This window comes from Cynocephalus volans, chromosome 1 (genome assembly GCF_027409185.1).
Source record: "Cynocephalus volans isolate mCynVol1 chromosome 1, mCynVol1.pri, whole genome shotgun sequence".
Lineage (NCBI taxonomy): Eukaryota > Metazoa > Chordata > Mammalia > Dermoptera > Cynocephalidae > Cynocephalus > Cynocephalus volans.
In genome coordinates this window covers 231,002,554-231,026,867 of record NC_084460.1, presented here as the reverse complement: position 1 = coordinate 231,026,867, position 24,314 = coordinate 231,002,554, and the positions used below count along the sequence as shown (strand labels likewise).

Genomic DNA, 24,314 nt, shown 5'->3' with positions numbered 1-24,314 from the left:
CACACACACACACACACACAAACACACACAGTTCTGGACTAGGTGGCCCTTTTCTACACTCCTTTAACTTCCACACCTAACTCTCCTGTGGTACTCATCCCACTGTGTTGTCATTGTTTAATTTTTGATGTCCCCTATTAAAATGTGAGCTCTTCAAGAGGAAGAATGAGTCATTTATTTGTGTATCCACAGAGCCTAGCTCAGTGTCTGACATACAGTATGTCCTCAGTAAATGTGGGTTGAATGATTTAATGATAAATGATTAAAAGATTGCTGATACAGTCTCTCCTTCTTTTTCATCTGTTCACCTTACTTTATTCATCCACTTACTCATCCCTTTACCCTTAGGTCCTGGTTCCATGAGGATATTTCAGCCAAGCCTTTGAAGAGACAGGGTCCCAAATAAGAGTTTTTAGATCACAAAACATGCTTCTCTTCACTTGCAGTTCTTAGGACACAATTTAGATAAAGGTCGATATTTTTTTCACTGACTTCCTGTTATTCGGGGTTTTGCAGTCTACAACTTTGTAATAACTACATCGTTTAACAAGCCAAATCCCTCAGTCAGGCATTTCAAACTCCACAATCTTCTCCCCACAAACCTCTTCACCCATACAATCCTTGAGTCCCCTTCATCTTGTGCCTGCTCAAACATGTGAACACACAGACATATGCACAGACACTAAACAGGCACAAGCATACACACACACACACAAATGCACATATTCACAAACCTACAAATACATACACAGCAGACTAAACTGCATTGGATTCATTTTAAATGCTTGTTAACATTCAGATTCCTGGAACTTGCCTAGATCAGAGGAAAAGGGCAGGAACTTAGCCTTTTGAAAAAGGTAGTCCTTATGAAAAAGGTAGTCCTTATGAAAAAGGCTTAAGGACCAGAGCACTCATCCCTCTGAATGGCTCCAGGAGCATGACTCCAAGCTTTGCTAATGTTGTGGTGTTCTCTCTCTAAAAATTATCTTATTTCCAACGGTAAAAAAAACAGACAAACAAACAAAAAAACCCACATTTTATGATTCACTCAACTAGTACCTTTGCCAAACATCCTTAGATCTCCCCAAAGCAGTCGATTAATCCTGCTTGCTTGGCCTTTGTCCCATGTTGTGAACATTACTGGTTTGCACATTGACTTCCCAGGTCAGCCCAAGAACAACTTGAGCTCAGGGACCACCTCTGGCAGCATTTCTTGTACAAAGTCAGAAGGATAGTTGTTGCTCAGTCAATGTTTCCTGAAGTTTTAGCTATTATATTAAAATATGTTTTTGCTCTCAAATGTGTTGGCTTGTATGAGTTGATAAGACTTTACTGTTTCAATATAACATAATATTTTATATAAGTATTTAACCATTATGTGGCATCTTAACTTTTCAAAAGAATTATAATAAAGAATAAATAGCTCACCCAAGATACAGAAATAGAAGAAGAAAATTAAATTATTCACTAAGACATTTTGTTGATAACCTAGCATAATTTGGGATAACTACATGGAAAGTATATGTGCCTGTTTCAGTTGTATTGGCTTGATAACTTTATATTCCTTAGTACAAAGTCATAAAGTCAGATAGTGTTGGGATTTTTATTTATATCTTGGTGTTGCAGTGATTTTAATGTTTTGAGATTGCTGCTGAATTTTTTCTTCTCTTCTTGGAACTTTGAGTATGTCAGGTGACCAGTAATCAGACTCCTCTAAATTAAGATAAACAGACACAAAACACATTAAAGTGGAGCCACTGCAAGGGTGGCTACTTCCAGATGGAGAGGACCAAGAGAAGTGAGTATCAAAAAATCTGAGCAGCTGATAAGAGTCACTGCCATGGTCTGGCTGTTTGTGTGCCCCCTAAATTCGTATGAGGAAACCTACTCACCAATGTGAGTGATTAAGTCGTGAGGGCAAGATCCCTTATGAATGGGATTAGTGCCTTTATAAAAGAGGCCCCAGAGAGCTCCCTTGCCCCTTCTACCATCTGAGGACACAGCCAGAAGATGCTGTGTTATATGAACCAGAAAGCAGGCCCTTGCCAGCCACTGAACATGCCAAAGCCTTGATCATGGACTTCCTGGTCTCCAGAACTGAGAGAAATAAATTTTCATTATTTATGAACTACCCAGTCTATGTCATTTTGTTCTAGCAGCCCAGAAGGACTAAGGCAGTCAGCTCCTGGCACATAGAGGCACAATTTCACCAGCTGATCAAGCATGGTGAATTACATTTAGAATCCAGTTAACATTGATTTCACAAGCTTTGATGAAAAAATCACTTCCAGCTTCTCAGTGACAAGATAACTTCTTCTGCTAACTAAACTGTTCCCTAAAGACAGTCAGTTCACAGAGCTCTCCAGGCCTCAGTCAGTGTGGAATCCTTTAGGCTGTATGGTTTTTAATATCTTGTGAATTCCCAGAACAAAGCCTCCCACTGTCATACGAAGAAACTAAAATTCATCCTGAAGTCAAACAGAATTATTCTGAACTGACATGCTGGTTATGGTAATCTACCTCTCTCTCAAGAGCAGATAGTCCTACAAGCAAAAGTTGACTAAAATGACCCACTTCTTCATTTGTAAGTGATTCTTTCTCCCTTAATCATTCACTATTACTCTGTCTGACATTTAATATATTTGAATCACCTCTCCTCATTCCACAACTCATTTGTAATGTTAATGTCCAGTTAAGTTGGTCCAAAATTTACTGACAATTAGATAATTTTGAGTGGTTTAGCTGAATGTCGATCACTTAAAGCCTGTTTCCTATCCTCAAATGACATGAGGAACCAAACTAGTTACCTATAAAGTAACACTACACAAGACATCAGGCTGAGCTGGCACTTGCTTTGCTAAAATTAATCATTCTGAATCTACAACTAATATAATAAATCACAACAATGTGATCTTGGTATTTTCTAAGTTTTGTTTCGTGATATAATATTTCCTGGGAAAACTTCCACAGCACATTTAACATATAGTCTCTCTCTTTTGCTATTTACAGTCCTTAGCCAGCATACCAACATTTTGTTACATGTATTCAGTTGATGTACTTAATTACAACACATTATAAGCTTATTCCCTAACACTGAGTTTATAGTGGCAAGAAAGTAGATGCAGTCAATTAAACAAAGAGGGATAAGACAGTACACTAACAAGATGTTAAATTTGATTTCATGCAATACTGGGTAGATTCTGATTATCTTTAGAAGTTGAGGTTAGCTCAGAGGGACACTCTATGAAATATTGATGATGGATTTGAAAATTAATGGGGCTAGTCTATCATTTAGGTTGATGCCTCCTTTGGACCCATAGCTACTTAAAATGAGTACTAAACTATGCTATCTACCCTAAGTGAATCATTGTACAATGTATGGATGTATTGAAACAACACACTGTACCCCACAAATATGTTCAAGTAAATATTAAAAGTTTAAAAAATACACAAAGAAAAAGTTAAAATTAGGATAAGGGGATAAGGAGATGCGTGACTGCACAAAAGCTTGCACATGTTACTTAGTGGATTCTTTGGTAAATGCATACTATTAATATGCGCAGTTAACTATAGTCAGATCCTGCCTGTACTCTCAGCAAGAATACAATATACATCATTACTCAGCATGACTCACTGAATTGTCCCTGCACAGAACATTATTCTTGTGACCAAAATGATTGATCTGAGGCAGTTTTCACTCTAGCACAGTTGGATTAAACACAAAATATAATCAGGCAGAAATCTTTGTATTCAGGGGCCTGCCTTCTGTTGAGTCCTTCACTGCTGCAGCAACTGCCTATCAAAAAGTGTGTAGAATACACATTCATGCCTTAAAAAATATATTTATATGCTGGAAATCTGAATAAATTTGAAATATTTTAATAAGAAATCCCCTTTCATCACAAAGCTTAAATTCAATATCACAATCTACTTTTTCGGTGACTTGTAGTTCAAAAAGCACAGGGATAGTGGGAAATAGAGTATGTTAGGACTGGAAAACATATTAGAGATCACTTAGCTCAACCCACTTACATCATTACTGAGATCATTTGTCTCACAATTCTTCCTTACCCAGGTCTGCAGAGCAGTGCTTTCAGGTGATACAGGTTATACTGTCCACAGCAAAATGAGAAAGATGAAAGAATATAATAATGTTTTCATAAAGCTGAATTTAATTATTTAAAATGACTGTCTTTTATTCTAAGAGTTTGCCCTTTCCAATTTTTTATGTTAACATTCTTTTATAAAATAATCATGATAAAGATAGTTGCTTTTTTCTAACATTCATAACTAATTAACTAAAAATTTGGCAACCCTATGATATGCCCTACTTACTATTTAATTTTGCTAGACTATGAAATCCAAGAGTTGGGGAACAAGTATTTTAGATGCCAATATAGAATAGAGTTTATTGACTCTTTCATATGAGAGGCTTAAGTAAATTTATCAATAAGGAAAAATTATTTGTGAAATAAGTTATGTTAAAGGACATTACTCCTGTTTATCATGTAAAATCTGATTAAAGGCCTCAGAGGAAACAATACATGTATTTGTTATTCATTTGTGTCTCTCACATGAGAGTAAATGTAGCAGTTTTTAGCTGTATTTGAAAAAAACTGGCATATTTTATCTAACAGTGAGATGTAAAAGCTGCAAAAATGAAGAAATCAGGGAGATTGAAGCACGGACATAATCATATTATTACACATTTTTAAGCTAGAGGTTATAGAGAAAATGATACTTGTCATCAGGAGGCATAAACTGACTTGATTTCCCTTTGTTCTTTGACACTTGCATAATACTTTTTGTTTCAGTTAGGTATTATCAGATTCATGCCTCTCCTTAGGAGGCATGGATAGAAGTCAAAAATCTAAGTATTTTTCTAAAAATGTCAAAACTAAAATAATTTCTCATGAGATAAAAATTATAATATCAGCCAAAATGGAATTCAGCCATTTAGAATAAAGACAAATTACCTCCTAGGACATTATCCCTGTGAGGTGATGCACAAAAATAGGAAGTTAATGAATCTCTGGTACAAAATTACACTTTTACATCAAATCTTCTAAGTAAGTAAGAATGCCATATTTATTTATTTTCACTTATTTCAGATGATTCGTGTGCTCATTGGTTCAAAGTTACTTAAAAGATCAAAGGTGATTTTCTTGAATTAACTACATCAGGATTCTTCAGCATGACTTTGAAAGAGATTAGCTACTAAAAGATTTTGATAGCTGGTTAACAAAGAAAGTTACCTCATTGATATGTCTAGCTGACATTTAGGCATAACTCTTTTTTGACTGTGATAGAATCAGTCTGATTTAATTACGAGTCTCATCATGGTTTTCAGAAGAATACATGATTTGTTTTCTCTCTTGGAATAACACGTAATATAATTAAAATCTGTTATTTTTCAAATTTTCTCATATTATACGGATTTATTCAGTGTTTAAGACAGAATGCTTTTTTTTAACCTTTTCTGTAACGGTTGTTTGTTTCGTTTTTTGTTATTATTTGAACATTGAAGAGATATTCAGATTTTTAGTAATCAGGTTACCCATACCATATTTAGGGAGTATTTATGAGTCCTAGAAAGACATTTTTCAAGTAACCTTTCAAATTTAAAATAACAGAAATAATTTCTCACATAACCAACCTCCTCTCCTGACATATTTTTCACCACTTACATCACAGGTTAGTCATCCAATGGAAAATAAATATTGAGTATTTGCTGTATGGACAGGAAAGGATATGGGATGGTTTGAAGTGCAGAAAGTATAGCAAACATGGTTTAGGTCATCACAAAAAACAACTACATTGTATATTGATAAACTAAAATCTAAAAATAATCTAGTAAGCGAATCTATAATCTAATTCATAATTCCTCTTTGCAGAAGTTTGACTTCTGTTAAAACTTTTCATTAGAGAAGAAAGAATAAAGTAAGGTAGAGAGAGGGAGGGAGAAAGAAAAAAAAGAAAAGAAAAAGAGATAGATGATATAACACCTGATTCTGTGAAAGGCATCTTGCTTTACTTTTATGATTGTATTAAGTTGGCCTATAGATATTCTAGCACTTTCTATTCCTTGCTCTTCTGGGTCCCAAATGAAGCCTGCCAGACCTCCCAAAAGAACAAGTCCAGGAGGCAAATGACAGCCTTCCAAGAACCTGTTACTAAGGTAAATGACTTGAGTAGATTTCTGCATTTAGAGTCAGGTTTTACAGACTCTTATCTGATACTAAACCATCAGACACAGCCCAACCAAGTTGGACTCATCAGCTACAAATTTAATGATGATGTCACATTTGCTAAGACTACTTAGTAGCTGAATTTATTCAATCCCTTATGCGAAGACATTTCTTATATGAAGATTTAGCAGACATGAAAAACTGCTATTTTAAATATTTTATTTTATTTTTATTTGACAGATAATAATTGTATATATTTACGGGATGCAATGTGATGTTTCAACACATGTATACATTGTTAAATGATCAAAGCAGGCTAATTAACAAATCCATCAGGAAGCCAAGTGATTAAAAAGCAAAACACAGGTCTGAGAATTAGCAGGCCATTCACCTTGTAAATACATGGAAAATCTCTGTCAATAATGGAGTATCATCAAACCGTACTTCATGTGACTTTGAGCACATTTCCTATGACTGCTACTCGCATTGCTTTATGCTTCATCTTCTCTCATATTACCTATTCTACTTTTACGCTTGCACCTCTCTGTCTTTGTCTCTCTCTCATCTGATGATTGTAAATGTGTTTGGTCCTAAAGAATTCAGAGATCCATAGAAGTTCAGGCCCTAAATCAGAGTTTCTAACTTCTTGTAGTTCACAGATGACTTTGAGAATTTGGTAAAAGACATGAACATGCGTCCCCTGAGAAACAAACAGCAACACCTACCCTAAATTCTTTTAAATAATTTCAGGAAGTTCATAAAAGCCCACCCATACATCCCAGGACAAAACACTGTGGTAGATCATTATATGGTTGCTCACATACATACACACACATTTACTTTTCCCCATCACCTTGGAATTCTCATGGATAGTGTTTCTGATTTCTTTCATCTAAATACATTAATGTTTGACCTGTAGATTATGCAAACAATAAAATCACACTATTTTAGTAAAATTGAGTAAACTACCTGTCTGAAAAATAAAACAATTGCAGGCTCTCAGAGATCATTATATATATTATATATATATATATATTTTTTTTTTTTTCCTGCATATGTCATTCCTAAGAGATTTTTGGAAAGTACACAGAAATATTAAAATTGACAGAGCCTTCATAAATACTTACTGAATTTATTTTAAAGAAATACCATTTAATTACTTGCAGCAAAATAGAGAAATTCATGCAATCTTGGAAGATGCTCACAAGTAATTTTCTCCAACCACCCAACAGATTTTCCATTCTCTTTATGATAGGTATTCCAACTAGACCAACTACATGTTTGCTAGTTCCAGGACACTTGCTTTTATGAGAACATATTCTATCACTTGCATAGACTGGGTTCTTTCAAAGTGTTTGAGGGCTTTTAAAAAATAGTTGGTTCCCTAAATTTCCACTTTGCATGTGGCCCACAGAGCAATATATTATAACTGAGATATTCATTAACAAAGAAACATTTTTATCTTACTAGCAAATGCACATAACTGATAGGCCTAACCGTCTGTCTTCTGCAATCTTTATCTCTGCATAATTGACTTGCTCCAAGAGTCACACCAGAGAGCTAGGCTCAGTTAATAATTATAATTGACATTAAATGCTATTTGTAATTTAATTTTGTGCTATTCTAGTTAAATACACCTAAAATTATAATTTTGAAAGTAATAATCACTTATGGGGTATTTATGATACACAGGAACTATATGTGGAACTTTATACATTTGTTGTTTGCATTAGTCTGTTTTTGTTGCTTATAACAAAGTACACTGAACTGGGTGATTTATAAAGAAAATGAAATTTATTGCTAAGTTTCTGAGGCTAAGTCCAAAGTCCATCTGGGGGTGGCAACAGTGACCCAGGGGTCTCACATCGTAAGATGGTGGAAACAGAGAGAGCAAAAGGCAGACTCTCCTCTTCTTTTAAGGCACTCAGAACCACACCCCTGACCACCATGTTTAATCCATTCACTAGGCAAGGTCCTACAATCCAATCACCTCTTGAAGGCTCCACCTTTCAATTACCGTAATAGGATTTCCCACCCTCTTAACAGTCATGGTGGAGGCTAGGTTTCTAATACATAAAACTTGGGAGACACAATTCAAGCTTCAGGGAGTTTGGGGGAGACATAATTCAATCCACTGAATTGTTTTACTTAGTTCACAGTTGCTATGAGATAGGTATCACTGTCATCATTTTGCTGCTAAAGAAACCGATACTCAGGGAGATTTAAAAGTGGCCATGGCAGAGTTAGGATATGTGGCTTGGCCCTATGTCAGTCTGGAGCGTGGTCTATCCAACAATATTTGACATATTATGGATTTATAATTAGTGCAAATTGTGTTTATTTTCATTTTTTTATGCCCATTCATGGCAATTTAACTTTTCTGTTTTGTCCTTCACATGTGTGTCCATCCCAACAAGCAGTGTTTAGGGTCATGGCAAGACGTGGTTCTACATAATTCTCTTTATTCACCATTTTGTCACAGGTGATTAGAATTTTGTTAAAGGCGTTTTGAAAACATTCACACATACCTTTTAAAAGGAATTTCTTCTTCTCCTGGAAACAGTAGGTAAAAGAGGAAAACACAGGCTTTATCCCCACAAAGAAATGAGTTAAATACTGGGATGTCGTATAAGAACACAGGCCCTACAAAACCAAACAGCCTTGGAAATTAGCTAAGCTCAGTCTTCACATCTGTAAAGTGGAATAAACAATAGCACAATATTAGTTTCCTGGGGCTCACATAACATATTACCACAAACTAGGTAGATTAAAGCAAAAAATATTTATTCTCTCCCAGTTCTGGAGGATAAAAGTCCAAAGTCGAGGTGTCAGCAGAGCTATCCTCTCTCTCTGAAAGCTCTAGGAGAAAATGTGTTCCATGACTTTCTCTTAGTTTCTGGTGTTATTGAAAATCTTAGTGCTCCTTGGCTTGTAGAAGCATCCCTCCAATCTCTGTCTTCATCATCACGTGACATTCTTCTGTGCACCTGTCGCTGTATATCTTCTCTTCTTACAAGGACACCAGTCACATTGGATTAGAGCCCACCCAAATCCAGTATAACCTCATCTTAACTTGATAACCTCTGCAAAGACTGTATTCTGAGGTCATATTCACAGGTACTAGGGGTTAGAATGTGAGCATATTTTTTTGAGAGATACAATTCAACCAATAACAAGTGCACATATTTTAAAATTGTGACATTTAAATGGGATAATGCCCATAAAGACTTCAGTAAATAATAGGCATTCGATAAAGTTAGCTAATACTATGGTTGATAATGTTACAGTTGGCTCTGAGACCTCTGATAAATTATTCAGCCTCTCCAAGTCGGTTTCATCATCTGTAAAAATGGAGATAGTAATGCTTATCTCAAAGAGCTGCTGAAATAATTAAATGTCATAATTCAGTACTGGGCCTGGTAACTAAGAGGAAAGACACTTCGTGTTTATGATTCTCCTTCTCCAAGAGATAGCATTGATGAGCTGAGCAGGCGCTCTCTTGGCAGTCACAGTGTCATCCAGTATACCATATTTCAAGGGAAAAAAGAGCAAGGACAAAAGTAAGCTGACAGAGGACACTGAGGTGGGCAGCTCCTCATCATTCCCAGGCGTGAGTGGTAGCTGCTATGGCAATAAGTTCGTTCTTCTCCAGGATAAGGAAGCAGGTGTTGAAGAAAGCACATCATTCTCCAAAGGAGCTTTCCTCTTGCTCCCCTCTGGTTCTGTGGCAGTGATTTTGGGGACACCTGGGCAAAAAGAGCCTGGATGAGCACAGCGAGCATGAGCATACCTGCTCTTTTGCTCTTCTTTACTGCTATTCAACCCATCCTGGCAAAGGCCACCAGACTGATGGGAGAGCTGGCTCACATGATCCTGCTGGACTCAGACGTGCTTTATTGGTCTTTTACACATTGACACACTTTCATTGTTAACACCAGTCATTAATTTGGTGACCTAGGTTTCCTATATTTGGAGGCTACACCATCCCATAGGAGTTAAGGTCCTGAGGCCTTGGAAGCAACTGACTTTGTGCAGTGGAAGGAAAAAGAGAGAGCAAGTCAAGAGACACCCACCTCTTGGAAGATTTGGCCAGGAAGTGCTCATTATTAGACACATGCCACACCTAGTTGCAAATGGGGCTGGAAGATGTGATTCTTGGCTAGGCAGAAACATTCTAGCAACAAGTCTACTCCATAGAAAGAACAAAAGTTTGGTGCACAACTGCTATCTCTATCAAAATCCATTCTCTCTTGAATTTTCAGTCTTGCTGTCTCTATTGCCTCTTTCTCTTTAAGCTACAAGCATGCCCATGCAACAACAATTGGAGGAACCTATCATGTATATTACTATGTATATACTAGGTACTGTGCTAAGCCCTAGGAATACTGGCAATGCTTGTTTCTCCATCCCACATTTTAGTTATTTCCCAGTGTATTCTCCCTCTCTTTACATACTCTTGGCAAATGAATCCACTTTCCAGACCTTCAGGCACTGCCTCCACAGGATAAAATCTCTACCTCCAGCCCCCTCTAGAGCTCTGTCCCAAACCTTCTAACTGCCTGCCAAACAACCCTTCACTTTGGCTTTGGCACCTCTACCTCAAATTTGGCTACCTCAAAACTTTGTTTCCCTCTTCAATCCTCTAAGCCTATTCTGCAGTCATCTGTCCTTTTGAAAATCATTTGCAAAAGCGTTACTCATGAACTGGTGTGCTATGTGCTCCATCTGAATGCCATTTTTTCCCAAATTAGATCAACTTGAAAACAAAGATTAAGGAAATGGAGAGATAGTGCACATGTGGTGCTGTAGATTGGATGCCCCCACACCAATCTCAGTGAGGCTTAACTCCCACCGTTAACTGTTGAAATGTGGGCCTTGAAGAGGTGGTTAGATTTAGGAACATGCTGTAGTGAGTGGATTAATAATGGTGGTCAGGGATGTGGTTCTGAGGGCTTTAAAAGAAGAGCACACGAGAGGTTACTCTTTCTGCTCCACCATCTTGTAATGTGAGACCCCTGGGTCACTGTCACCACCACCAGATGTGTTCCCTGGACTTTGGACTTCCCAGCCACCAAAACTGTAAGCAGTACATTTTGTTTTTTTAATAAATCAGTCAGTTTTGGGTATTTTTTTTTATAAGCAACAGAAACAGATTAATACAGGAAATTGAACACTTTGGACTTCCCAGCCTCAGAAACTGTAAGCAATAAATTTCATTTTCTTTATAAACTACCCATTTCCATGTATTTTATTATAAGCAACAAAAACAGACCATTACTTGTAGTTTTCATGAGTAAGTAAGAGGAGAGAGGAGGCAAGGAAGCAAACATAAGGTGAAAGAGCATCTGGTATCAGCTACAAGGTGGTGCCACAAGCCCCTCAGATCACCTTGGCACAGGGACTGGAGGTACAAAACTGAGACACACTGTCCAGCCACCATTAGTTTGGAAGTTAAGAGTTTATGGCTGTGGAAGAAACTATATTCTATAATATGCACATATTTGAAATAATATATGCATACCATAAGTATTTATGATATCATCCAATTTATCTCTCAAATTTTGAGTCATACATATTTCAAGAAGAGATATGTTTTAAAATGAGCATACTGTATATTACATACAGAACAAAACACTATGCCTGACATTTAGCTGAACCTGAACCTAAATGATTCTGATTTTTACAAAATCACACAATCATCTCCACTCAATGCAACATGCATACCCCCCCTCCCCCCACACACACTCCTGGCCAAATATCTATTTTAATCTAAGCTTTAGAAAATTATTTGAATACAGAATGCTACAGTGATTCTACTACTTTATTTTAATGTTTTCTTTAATTTTTTTTTAAAAAAGAAAAAGACTTCCTATGTGGCAGATTTGATTCATTGTGTGACTCTTTTCATCTTTTAATTTAAGTATCTGAGTAATCATCACTAGGGATGCCTGTTTCAATGATAATTACTCAGGTTTGGCTGTCTTTCTCAAATCATATGCTGAAAAGCCTGGGGAGTTTAAATCTTTCCTGATGCTATATAATCTCTCTGATTCATTTTGTTACTAAGTAGTCTTTCTGATAGATAAAAATACGGCTAGCCTATTAGTAAAGTGCAAGTCCCGAGTAAAGGATAAATAACAGATGAGCAGTTTCTACCAACACCTCAGCATGGTGTTTAACAGCTGCCAAAAGTACTGTATAATCTTTTGGAAGGCTTAATCGTTCCCTATTGCACTTTTCAAAAAAGAAGAGTAGTTATTAATCCTGGTGTTCACACAAAATTTTCTCAGTAGATCTTCATTGAATAAACAGTGCTGTTTCATATAAAGATTTTGGTTTTATATCACTCTTAACTGTTAGAGGTTAAACAGATAGCAATGTGCTAGCAAAAAAGAAATTGTATTTCGTAAAGAAAACCATATTTTAGGCTGTATTAAACTGTACATTTAATTAGTGGTTTGAGAAAAGAAAAAATAGAAATGTGTTTCTGGAGACCACGGAATTTCCCTTTTTTATATAGTGAGGTTCTTTTCCCCTTTTTTCTTTCTCTGTTAAAATAAAATCCTTATAATAGTTCAATTAATCATGTTTTATCTCTACGAAGTATGTTATTTCTCAAATGTGTGGGAGAAGTTGATTCTCTTAAGAAAATGTTAAGACTATGTAGCAGCTTTTTTTCTTTTTAGTCATTGGCTACTTAAAATTTTGTTCACATTGTTAAAACATGTTTACCTATCTAACATTTTACTTCCAAAAACAATGCCTCCAAAGCACTATCATGAATAATTTTAACTCTTTGTGACTTAACATGTATTCATTTATCCTACGCCCAAAGAGGTATGAGCTGACATTGTAACATTTATATTTGTATTTAGACCACTAAAATGGCAATAGAACAATTAATGCAATGAAAGGGAAATGTAAATAATCATACTATAATTCCAAACCCATGGTTTTCTGCAAGAAGAAAAGAAGAGATTATAATTAATGAAATAACCTATTGTTTTTCTGAACAAAAAAGAGATGAAACTTCTTGATTCTTCAAGAGAGATCATTTTCTAGAAATAAAAATCTATTCTAAAAAGAATATATAATGCAAACATTTACAAAATTGCATTAAATAGTGTGAACATTGCATTTAGTGGTAGTTTTGTGGGAAAAAATGTAGAAATATACTTCTTCCCTATGAGTATATATAATCAATAATTTTTAAAAAAGAAATATACTTCTTATATACTCAATCCAGAATGAAAGCTTGAAGTTTTAATATGAAACTAACAAAGTAAAAGTACTTTAGTAAGAGGCCTGATGTAATGAGTCTTGAAATGTGGCTGTATTTTGATCTAACTTGATGAGGAAATGTAGCTAAGCATACTCAGGGGAATGGATATCTGCAGATAGCATGTGCAATCAACTATCCTTTTGTAACATGATTTGTCCCAGCCACCAATCTGATGGAAATTTAACTGCAAACAGTTCAAGGTTGTGCAAAGTTCGGTTGTGTACAGTCTGCATGGCTGAACAGAGATCTACATAATACGAATTAGATGTGCAGAGAGCAAAGTAAACACTGTGCTATGTACACAGGAATCCAAACTTGCCTAATAAGGAATCAACTCAATTCTGATAGGGTGAGCCTGTGACTTTTGCAGACCTAGTTTTTTGGGGGGTTTTTTATCAAGAAAGTCCATCCTCAAATATCTTAGATATCTCTGACCAAGATTCTAGAATTCCTTATTTAACTGTTTATTGTAAGAAATTTTAAACACATTATAAAAATAGAAAGAATGGTATCTAATCATCACCCAGTTTCAATAAAAATCAACATACAGCCAATATTGTTACATATAATCAGACCTTCTCTCTCCCTCTCTTCCCCCCACTCTGTAATGTTCTGAAGCAAACCCCATATATTATAACATTTCATCCATAAATATTTCATTCTGTACTCATAAAAGGTAAGGGCTATTTAAAAAAAAAAAAAAAAACCTATATATCATTGTCACACCTAAAAACAATAATTTTTAATAATTCCTGATTGTTTGTCTCCAAAATGACCATTATCAATTCCTTCCCTTTCACATGCATCTCATTCCCCTGTCAAGAGATAAAGACTCTTCCTCCACTTTCTTGAACCTGGGCTGGTCTACTGCTTTGGACAATAGAATATGGCAAAAGTAAAGCTTTCTTGGGTTCTCCACTCAAGCTCAGCCACCAAATAAATATAGCTAAATGATCCCAGTTGACATCAACTGTGTGGAACCGAAGAATTGTCTAGCCAAGCCCTGTCTAAATTTCTGAGTCATAGAACCATGAATAGTAAAATGAGTACTCTTTTAAGTCACTAAGTTTTGGCTTAGTTTACTACAAGGAATAGATAACTAAAACAATTTCTTAATATTATCAATGTTCAGTCAATGTTCAACTTTCTCCAATTAGTTTGTTAATATTTAGGTTACAGTTGGTTTATTTGAACCAGGATTTAAACAAATAACCTAGAACTCTGAACAATAATGAAAATATTTTACATGCATGTAAACATTTCCCATTTGATCAGCTAATTCTGTAGAAATTACCTAATGTGGTATGGTAACTCTGTATAGATAGGTGATTTGGGCACAGATTACTGTCTTCATCACACAGATAAAAAAAAAAAAAACCTGAAATCCACGGAGATTAAGTGACTTGCCAGAAAAATCATACCTGGAATTCAAATTTAAAGTCTAACGCACTTTTCCTTACTCCAAATGTGTTTGAGCCTTCAGAGATTTATATTACCATGGTTGGCTTTAATAAGACTTGTTATTACTGGAGCCGTAAAGAAACAAATGTTTCTCACCACCTCATCCTTACACCCCGAGATGCATTTATTTCTCAAATGTGTCTCTTTCTCTCCATCTCTGCCATCTGGCCCCTGCTATAAGCTTTAATTATCTCTCTCCTGGCATTCCAAGGTCCTAATTGACCTCTAAGTCACTGGAGAAACTCTTTGGTTTCTCCTCCCTTCCATTGCCAAATTTGTCTCTGTAAAACCAAAGTTAGCCACCTTGACTTTCTTTCCTAATAACATTTAACAATTCTCAAATTGATATTCATGGAAAGGAATATTCTCAAAGGGTCATGGGTTCTCTTGGACAATCTTAAAAATTCCTGTATCTTGATGAAAAATTAAAACAATACAATAATCTTCTGAATATTAGTACGAAGACCTAATAACAGAATACTGCCACTTACTTGACTTCAGTGCCCTTGACTGCATTTAGATTTACAATGAGATCTCATGATGCTAAAGCATGCTGTATAAATAAAAGCTTTTGAAGTTTTTGGCGAGTAAAAGCTGTGAGGCAATTGGATGATCATATAATACATGTATAGCCACATAGAAGTAAAAAAAAACCCCACACCACATTTGGTACCACACTAATTACTACAGGTGCATTGTCAAAACACACTCCATTGCTATACATACCAAATTACAATGATTCTGTATCAATAGGTATATTGGAATATAACAAATGAACTACCTTTTAAAATCCAGTTCCACAGATAATTTGATTACATAATCACTTAATGTAGAGCTCAATAATGCCCTAAAGCTAAACTTAACTCTCAGTAAACAAAAACTCTTATAGAGTTATCAAGTAACACCATTTAAATAGGTTTTCTAAGCCTAGTAGGAGCAAGGTTTGCATTAAGGATTAGGTCAGATTATCCTGATGTAGCAATTAAATCTTTGAAGTTTGTAACAGTATTTTGACAACACACTTTTGAAAAAAGACACTGAGGTTAGAATAGAGAAAAACATTTTACCTATTCCATTAAACCATACAGAATAGCCAATGTTTAATCATTTTTGATCTATAGAAATGTCAAATACTGAATTAGTGATAATAGTTTGAATTCACTGGTCTTGTAAATATTTTATACTTCATTGGTTTTCATTTTTTGTCATTGTATTAGTTTCATAGGACTGCCATAATAAAGTACCACAAACTGAGTGTCTTAAAACATTAGTAGTTTATTCTCTTACAAGTCTGGGGGCTAAATGTCTGAAATCAAGGTATTGGTAAGGTTAGCTCCTTCTGGAGGCTCTAAGGAAAAATCTGTTCTTATGCCTGTTATGTTCTTCCCTTTATACCTACCTCATCCCCCAAATGTGTCCTATTCCAATTCCTACTCAAAGTCTCAGTTCAACTTCCATCTTTTCCTGAAAGTACTCTATGAAGACCACCCCGGCATCAGGACCACCACCAACTCCAGGCACTGAGTGAAGCGGACCTCAACAGGGCTCCCATTTTCCTGCACATCTATCTCCCAAAGGACCATACACTCCATGATCTCACTGACAGAGTATTTCCCACTTTTCAATCTGCTCTCAGAGTAGTGATCATCCAAATGTTAAATGAATGTCTCTGTATGTGGAAGAGAAAGTGTTCCAGCCACAGTTTTTACTTTTCCGGGGAAGTACCAAGGTACTGCTTGTGTTCTGATTTATACTCCTGCTAAAACACATATTCGATTGCCCCCTGTGGGAGGTTGGTGTCAGAAGCATGTCACGTAAGCAGTGAGCAAGCTCAGACAAATAGAAGGGTACTTCAAAAAGCTCTTGGAATGATTCATATTATCTCTTAATTCTATTTTTCCACAAACTTTTTGAAGACCCGCATATCTCTGTCTTTAGAAGTGACTAATTTGTTCTCTTTGATGACTACATACTTTTTTGAAGAGAGAAATTTGTGGATTTAGAGATTTGAAAAGATCTTAGAAGTTCAAAAATGTTGCTCTGGTTTTGTTAGAGTACCCTGTGTGCATAGAGAAATCTAACGGAAGAGGAGATTGGAAAGATAAAATAGGCCTATATTTTAGATGACTTTAAAAGCCAAAGTAAAGTTTTGGATATTACTTTCTACACACGAGTAGTCCCTGGTTTTAAGAAAGGAACTTTACATAATGACACTTTAAGATATGATCCATGTCTTCCAGATCACGATCTCATTCACTGGTTTTCTGACTAAACATAATGGAATCAGAGTTCTATTAATCTGCACTTATCAAATGACATATCATCTAAACATTATTTCTACTTGGATTTTGGAAGTTATGTACTTATATACACGTATGTCTTAGATTCTGAGGATTTTTAATATTTCACAAATACTAAAATCACTTTATTCTCCAGATTTCTTTTTTGATAATAATTAGCTCTTTTCATTTCTCATATTAGATTCAAATAAAGCCCTGTTTTCTGCATAAACTGGTTGGTTCAAATTTTCTTTGGGCTCATTAAATGGTCAGGTCAGATTCTGTAATACTTTTTTCAAAGCTAGTTAAATTAGTTTAGCTATTATCAAAAAGTAGCTTTGCCTATTTCAGCTGAATTCTTTTGTTATGCTATATTTAAAAGTTATGTTGTATCTCATTTGGGGATACTTTACTTCTCAAGTCTTTTTTGAGATAGGAGTGGTAACTTGTTACATGGGAAAAAATGGTATGAGATATGACAAAAAATAAAATGTATAATTGAAAATTGCCTGAGATAATTCATTACTATAGTCAAGTTAAAACTAAGATGGATAGAATTACCAAAAACTCAGAAATAATACTCTCTGATTAACCAATGGGGGTTTACCAGATATTCTACAAAGCTGATGATGTATTAGCTGTGTTTTGAAAAATCTAGTTTGAGAAAATCCACTTAGTGAAATTAACTTTGAAATAGGGCCATTGTAAATGTGTGGGATATTCCTAGTATGAGATTATAATCTACATTTCTCTTTTAAAAAAAAATGCCCTTCTATGAGCCACTTGTACAGCCATTATAAAATTTAAATTCTTTAAAATTATATATTAAGGCTAATTACATTTACTGGATAGCTAGATAACCTTTTTGTTTTGAACTTTGTTTTTGACACTTGGTCTAAAATCACAAAATCATGGACTTTTCTTGGTAGGGGCATGACTCAAATTTAGCTCTTATTTTTTCAGATAAACTAAAAACCCTAAAAGGTGAATTATTTTAGTTTACCCAATGCTTTATTAAGTAAAATAAATCATAGAGTTTTAAGTACCCATTGGTGGCTAAAAATCTTGCAACATTTCCAGATCAATATTCTGAGTATCTCTGTACAGTATTTTCCTTTCACAATTCTCTAAATGAGATGGAAGAGTTTAAATGAAAGTACATTTGTCCCAGAAAAAAATAAGAGAAACCCCTTTCTCTTAAACAGTATTGAGGTTGGAAAATACTTTTTGTGTGTTCCCAATACCTTATAAAGGAAATATGAGAAGTATATGTGTAGTGCATTTTCTGGATAGAGGATCCATAACTTTAATCAGATTCTCAGAGGGCTCCATGATGTAAAATGCTCTCTCAACCTTTTAGGGAAAAGTTTCTTTTGTGTCTATTTTAACCTCATTTGCCTTTGTTTTCTTAATGTTAAAAACAGACTGCTTAATTAATTCTGTTTAATTAAAAATTTGGATGAGTTGGGTTTAATTTATCAAGGTTTAATTATATATAAATTAAATATGACTATGGATTCAAGTAGACTGCTTCTATTCATTACAGCCAATTTTTTCCTAGATTTGAAAACTAAATTACTCATACATCAAAACTGCTTTTAAGTTTTTGTAAAAACAGCTATGTATTTTTATTTCTGAGTATTATATTCCAAAGGAAACAGTAACCATTCCTCAGTATCTCAGTGACAATAATCATTATTTTTCAGTGAAAATCATATTTATCAAGAAATACCAGCAAGGTTTTCTAGAGCCAAATATACTGCATAGTAGGGGGTTATATGGGTTCATTTAAATGTATGTATGTTTTTCATACATATTTCAAAATTACATGAATCCTTTGCAATAGATTTTTGCCATACAATTACCTTAATATATTATAGGTTGCCAGGTTAATAATGGCATTTTTATACAGTGTATGATTTTTCTTTTCTGTATTCAGGTTCTCTCTTTAGGAGCAGATGTCCTGCCAGAATATAAACTGCAGACACCGCGCATCAACAAGTTTACAATATTGCACTACAGCCCTTTCAAGGCAGTCTGGGATTGGCTTATTCTACTCTTGGTCATATACACGGCTATATTCACCCCCTACTCTGCAGCCTTTCTCCTCAATGACAGAGAAGAACAGAAGAGAAGAGAATGTGGCTATTCTTGTAGCCCTTTGAATGTGGTAGACTTGATTGTGGATATTATGTTTATCATAGATATTCTAATAAACTTCAGAACAACGTATGTAAATCAGAATGAAGAGGTGGTAAGTGATCCCGCCAAAATAGCAATACACTACTTCAAAGGCTGGTTTCTGATTGACATGGTTGCAGCAATTCCTTTTGACTTGCTGATTTTTGGATCAGGTTCTGATGAGGTAAGAGCTGCTTAAGAATCTTATTTTCAGAAAGATTTCAATAATAAAAGTGAATCTATTTTAACTGTAAAAAAAAAAAGTGGTTGCTTTATAAGCTTTCTATATCTCACAGATCTAATTCATTTTCAGTCAGAAATGCTCTAAAATGAAATGGAACTATTTTTCCATTGCAGATAATTCAAATTCTTTTTATTTTTGCTAAGAGATGCAAAAGACTCTCCATCCTTTAACTGACAAATTAAACTTTAAAACAACTTGCATAGCACACAGCACATACTCAGGATATAAAATTATGTATTAGCTTCATGGGTATAAAACTTTCAAACTTTAAGGATATCTCTTTTTTTTTTTCTTTATTATTGTGGTTTAAGACAGCAAGGATTTGGTTTTTGTTCAAACTATTTGGAAGAGGGCACCTTCTGAAATGTCTTGTTCAAAACCCTTTTCTCTTCAGCAATATTGAGGTTGGAAAATACTTTTTTTGGTTGTTCCAAATACCTTATAAAGGAAATATGAGAAGTATACGTATAATGCATTTTCAGGATAGAGGATCCATAACTTTAATCTGACTCTCTAAGGGCTCCTTGATCCAAAAGAAGTTAAGTTCCCTAAAGTTCCCTCCACTTAACTGGCACTGATTTTTATTGTACATAAATTTTCTGGATTCTAAATAGGAAAATTTACAGAAGGTTTGAAAGCAGTTCTAAGGGACTAGGTTGAGAAAGATAATCTCAATGTGCTGAATTTTTAAAAATTCCGTGTCCTTTTCTATGCAAGAACCTCTCACCACCCCCACCCCCCAAGAGGAGACCAAATCTCAGCAATCCCCCTTGCAGATGGTTGCTCCCTAGCCAAAGAAGGGTTCAGGACCAGAGAATCCTATTCTGCCAAGGGGAACCAGTAGGTTTAGAAGTAACTCTCCTGCAAAACATGCTAGTCAAACTGTGGGTCAGTTCAGAGCAGAGCAATGGAACAAGACATTATTGTTGGATTCTAAAAACTTTAAACAGTCTCAAGCCTGTAAAATCTGTAAAAGAATGATAATGATATTACCTTCCCCTCTTAAACTGTTTTTAAAAGTTGAGACTTTAGTGAGATATCGTATGTGAAACTCTTTGCAAAATACTTAAAAACAAAAAATCAGCTACTGTTACAGTAAACTTTTAATGTTAGATTCTCCTAACTTTGGATTTTAACTAAAAGACAAGAAAGTCTTAACTCTGAGTTTCTTACAATAGGTGATCCATATAATTATCCAAATAAGCTCATATTGATAAAAGATAGAATAAAACCTCACTTTTTCAGAAGTTAAAATATATACACCAACAGCAAAAGCTAGTACTTTTATAGATAAGGTTACAGGTGGAATGGAAGAAAGTTTAAGGAGTTTCTGTGTTTTAAACTTTAGAGTCTTAATCTTTAAATACTCTGGCAAATTCTGAACATACCATAAGTGTTACTGCCAAATTAAAATCTAGTCCTTCTGCCAGTGTAGAGCTTAGAACTAGAAGTAACCACAGGAAATCATCTAGTTCAGTCCCTGGCCTGGGAAGTTAAAGTACTATTATTCCCATTTTATGAATGAGGCCATTAAAAGCCAGAAATATTAAGCGACTTTGTCAGTCCCACACTATGCACTATTTCTATTTAGTAATATAACACAGTACTTTATTCGTTCAGCAAATATTTATTGAGTATCCTTTAAAGTGACCGGCACCATCCCAGGTTTGGAGATTTAGAAGTAAACCAGACAAAGTTTCTGTTCTCCAGGAACTTACATTCTAGGACTGGGATAGAGGAATTAGGGGATTGCAGAGAGCAGAAGACAGATAATAAACAATCCAACAAATAACTGAGCAAGATGATTTCAGAAAAGAGTAAATGCTGTGATGACAAGGTGAGTGGATGTGATAGAGAATAACTGGTAGGTGGCCAATTTGGACTGATTAGGAAAGGCCTCTGAGGAGGTGCCATTTGAGTTGACACTTGACCAGAAGGAACCAGCCACGTGAAACCACAGTTCAGAGGAAACAATAGTGAAAATGACTCAATTGGGCAACAAGTTTGCCATGTTAGAGGAACAGAAAAAAGGCCAATGACAGCCAGGCTGAATCACAGCAAGCAAAGATGGAGCGTTAAGATACGAGGACGCAGAGACAGGGACTGAAGTAAGCAGAGTCATGGGATTTGCTTACTCTGGCTGCAACAGGAGTCTGTGGACTGGGAATGGCATTGTCTGGTGGACATTTCGAGAAAGCTTACATAGGCTGTTCTCTGCAGACTGAATAGTCAGGGTAGGAGTGGAGGAACCAGTTTAGAGCCCATAGCAGGAGTGACAAAAGAACAGCTTGGCAACAGAGATGAAAAGTAGATAAACTGGGAATATATTTTGAAGGTGGGCTGTCAGGGCTTGTTGATGGATTAAACATTGTATGGAAGAGTAAAAGAAAAAGCAGAATTAAGAGTGGTTCAAAGATTTTTTGTTGTTTATTCTTGTTTAACCTTTTTTAGGGGGATAATGTAGAGGGGTTGCTTAGACGACTTTTATAAATGGTAATGCATTTATCCAGATGGTAAAAACCTGGGCTGAAAAAGGTGTGTTGTGGGGGAGAAATTCCTGTTTTGGCCATATTAAGTGTGAGATGCCTATTAGTCAGCGGAGTACAGATGGTATGTAGGCAGGCTGGGCACCACATGAGTAGCTAGAAGGATATATATATGAGTATAAGAAAGAAAAATGAAATTCATTAAGTTAAAAATGATATACAATCATGGCAAGGGTTGGTTTGGATCAGTGCTTCTACAACAGGACTATGCACCAATTTCTGTGTGGATTCTTTAAAAGAGGCTGGAGTTTCATACTTGGTAGGTCTGAAGTAAAGCCTTGAAACCTGCATTTTTAAAAGTGGCAGGAATAATTCTGCTGTTTAGATATATGAGATCTGGTGGCCATGTCTGGGACAAAGAGGAAGTCCATGGGAGGGCTTTCATGTGCTCATAGGTTAACTTTTCTACAAAATAAACGCATAAATGCATAAATAAACTAATGAAGGAGTGGTTTTCAACAAACTATAAGAACAGTCATGATGTCTTAGTTGCTTAATTTTAACTAAATTATTAAAATATTTTCTTCCATGCATCACAGCATCACAGAATAGCTTAGAAAAAATAATTTTGTCAATGTCAATTAAACATTAATGTCTTAATGTCCTTGCCAATTTCCCAAAATGTTAAGCTACTGTAACACTTTTATTTGCATTCAACTCTAGAAAAGAAAAAATATTCGACTTTTACAGCTATAATATTTTGCCTATAAAACATATATGTTAACAATGCTGAGAGGATAGCTTGGCATATACATTTGTATTAAAGCCGACATAGCATAATCGTTCATTTTTTCACAATAACTGTTTAACTTTTTAGCTTAAGTGAATGCAAACCATCTACTAGTAACTACAGGATCTTCTATAATGTTAAAAACATATTGAGGAAAAATAAATACTGGCAATAACTGGGCTTGCTTGTATCACTAATACCTTTCTGACGTTAATGCCATCCAGGGAGACAAGGAAAAGATGCTCCATTTCCTAATTTTTGCATCATCAAACATCATGCCAACCATGGAAAATTACGTCAATATCATTGATGCAAAGGTGTAATTTACTAGCTCAAACTTCACAAAGTCAACTTTTGATTATCTGCCTCAAATGTTTCCATATTTAGGTTACCAGTGGCAAATCTTAATTTCAGACATATGAACAGTTAAAATTTAGAGAACTCTGCTTAGTTACATGCTTCATTAACCTCTTCCTCTCCTGAAAATTAGGATTCTTGTGATTAATTACTTGCTTTGTTAACCTCTCTCCTTTCATGCTTTATTGTTATTTTTCATGAATCCTAAATGCAAGCAAGAAAGGCCTTTGAAACCTAAGTAACTACAGTGATCTTTAAAGGAAAGTTTTTGTAGAAAACAGGAATCTCTGCTCACATTAATATGTTTGATTCCTTAGTTTGATAGGTGAATTCTAGATATGAGGAAAACCTTAGCAGGCATCTGTATAGAAACTGATCACCTTCTCACCTATTCTTTCTGAACCTGATCTTTACAATAGATGTCATTAGGTTGTTGGAAACAAATTTCTAAAACATCAGACATTCTCATGTTCAACTTTAATTAACAAATCACAATTTGAAGACATGTATGCATATACAAGTCTACATATAAAGTAGCTACGACTCTCTTTTTAGAAAGTCCTTGGGAGTTAAAGCAGAAGTTTCCACTGGCTTGTGTTGGGAGCTCTTGATTATGCCTCCAAAAATATGTGACCTGACAAGTGGGAGATACAAGATCTTCCATGAATAAGTTATCTTGCTTTAAGTTGATTATTTAGTTATCATTTATGTGATTGACTACATTTTGCTAGAGATGGCATAAGGTACAATTTTTGCTTAAATGTTTCTCAGGACAAGTTGAATTCCCATTTTAAAAATAAAACACTCATAGCTATTTATTTGCTGTAACATTTTCTTACTACTGTTTAGAATCATTTGATGACCAATTTTCCATGTTACTACAAAGAAAGAAAAAGTGAATTTGAATTGCTGTAAAATAAAATGTTAATTATAAAATAAAATAAAAATAAAGTGTTTCAGTAGTAAAAGTTATTTAATATTGGAATGAATTTCCTCGTGAAGTTGTAAAATCTCCTCTTTTAAAGCAATACCTTATAGAAGACTTT

General features: G+C 35.1%; 1 protein-coding gene across 1 annotated transcript in view; it reads left to right on the top strand.

The window, feature by feature from the left end:
* The window catches only part of KCNH7 (potassium voltage-gated channel subfamily H member 7), a 491,077-nt gene that overhangs the window by 403,115 nt on the left and 63,648 nt on the right, over positions 1-24,314 (top strand). The window contains exon 7 of the mRNA XM_063105048.1: positions 19,150-19,575. Within this exon, the coding sequence (XP_062961118.1) occupies positions 19,150-19,575 (426 nt within the window). The remainder of the gene's footprint in view (positions 1-19,149; positions 19,576-24,314) is intronic.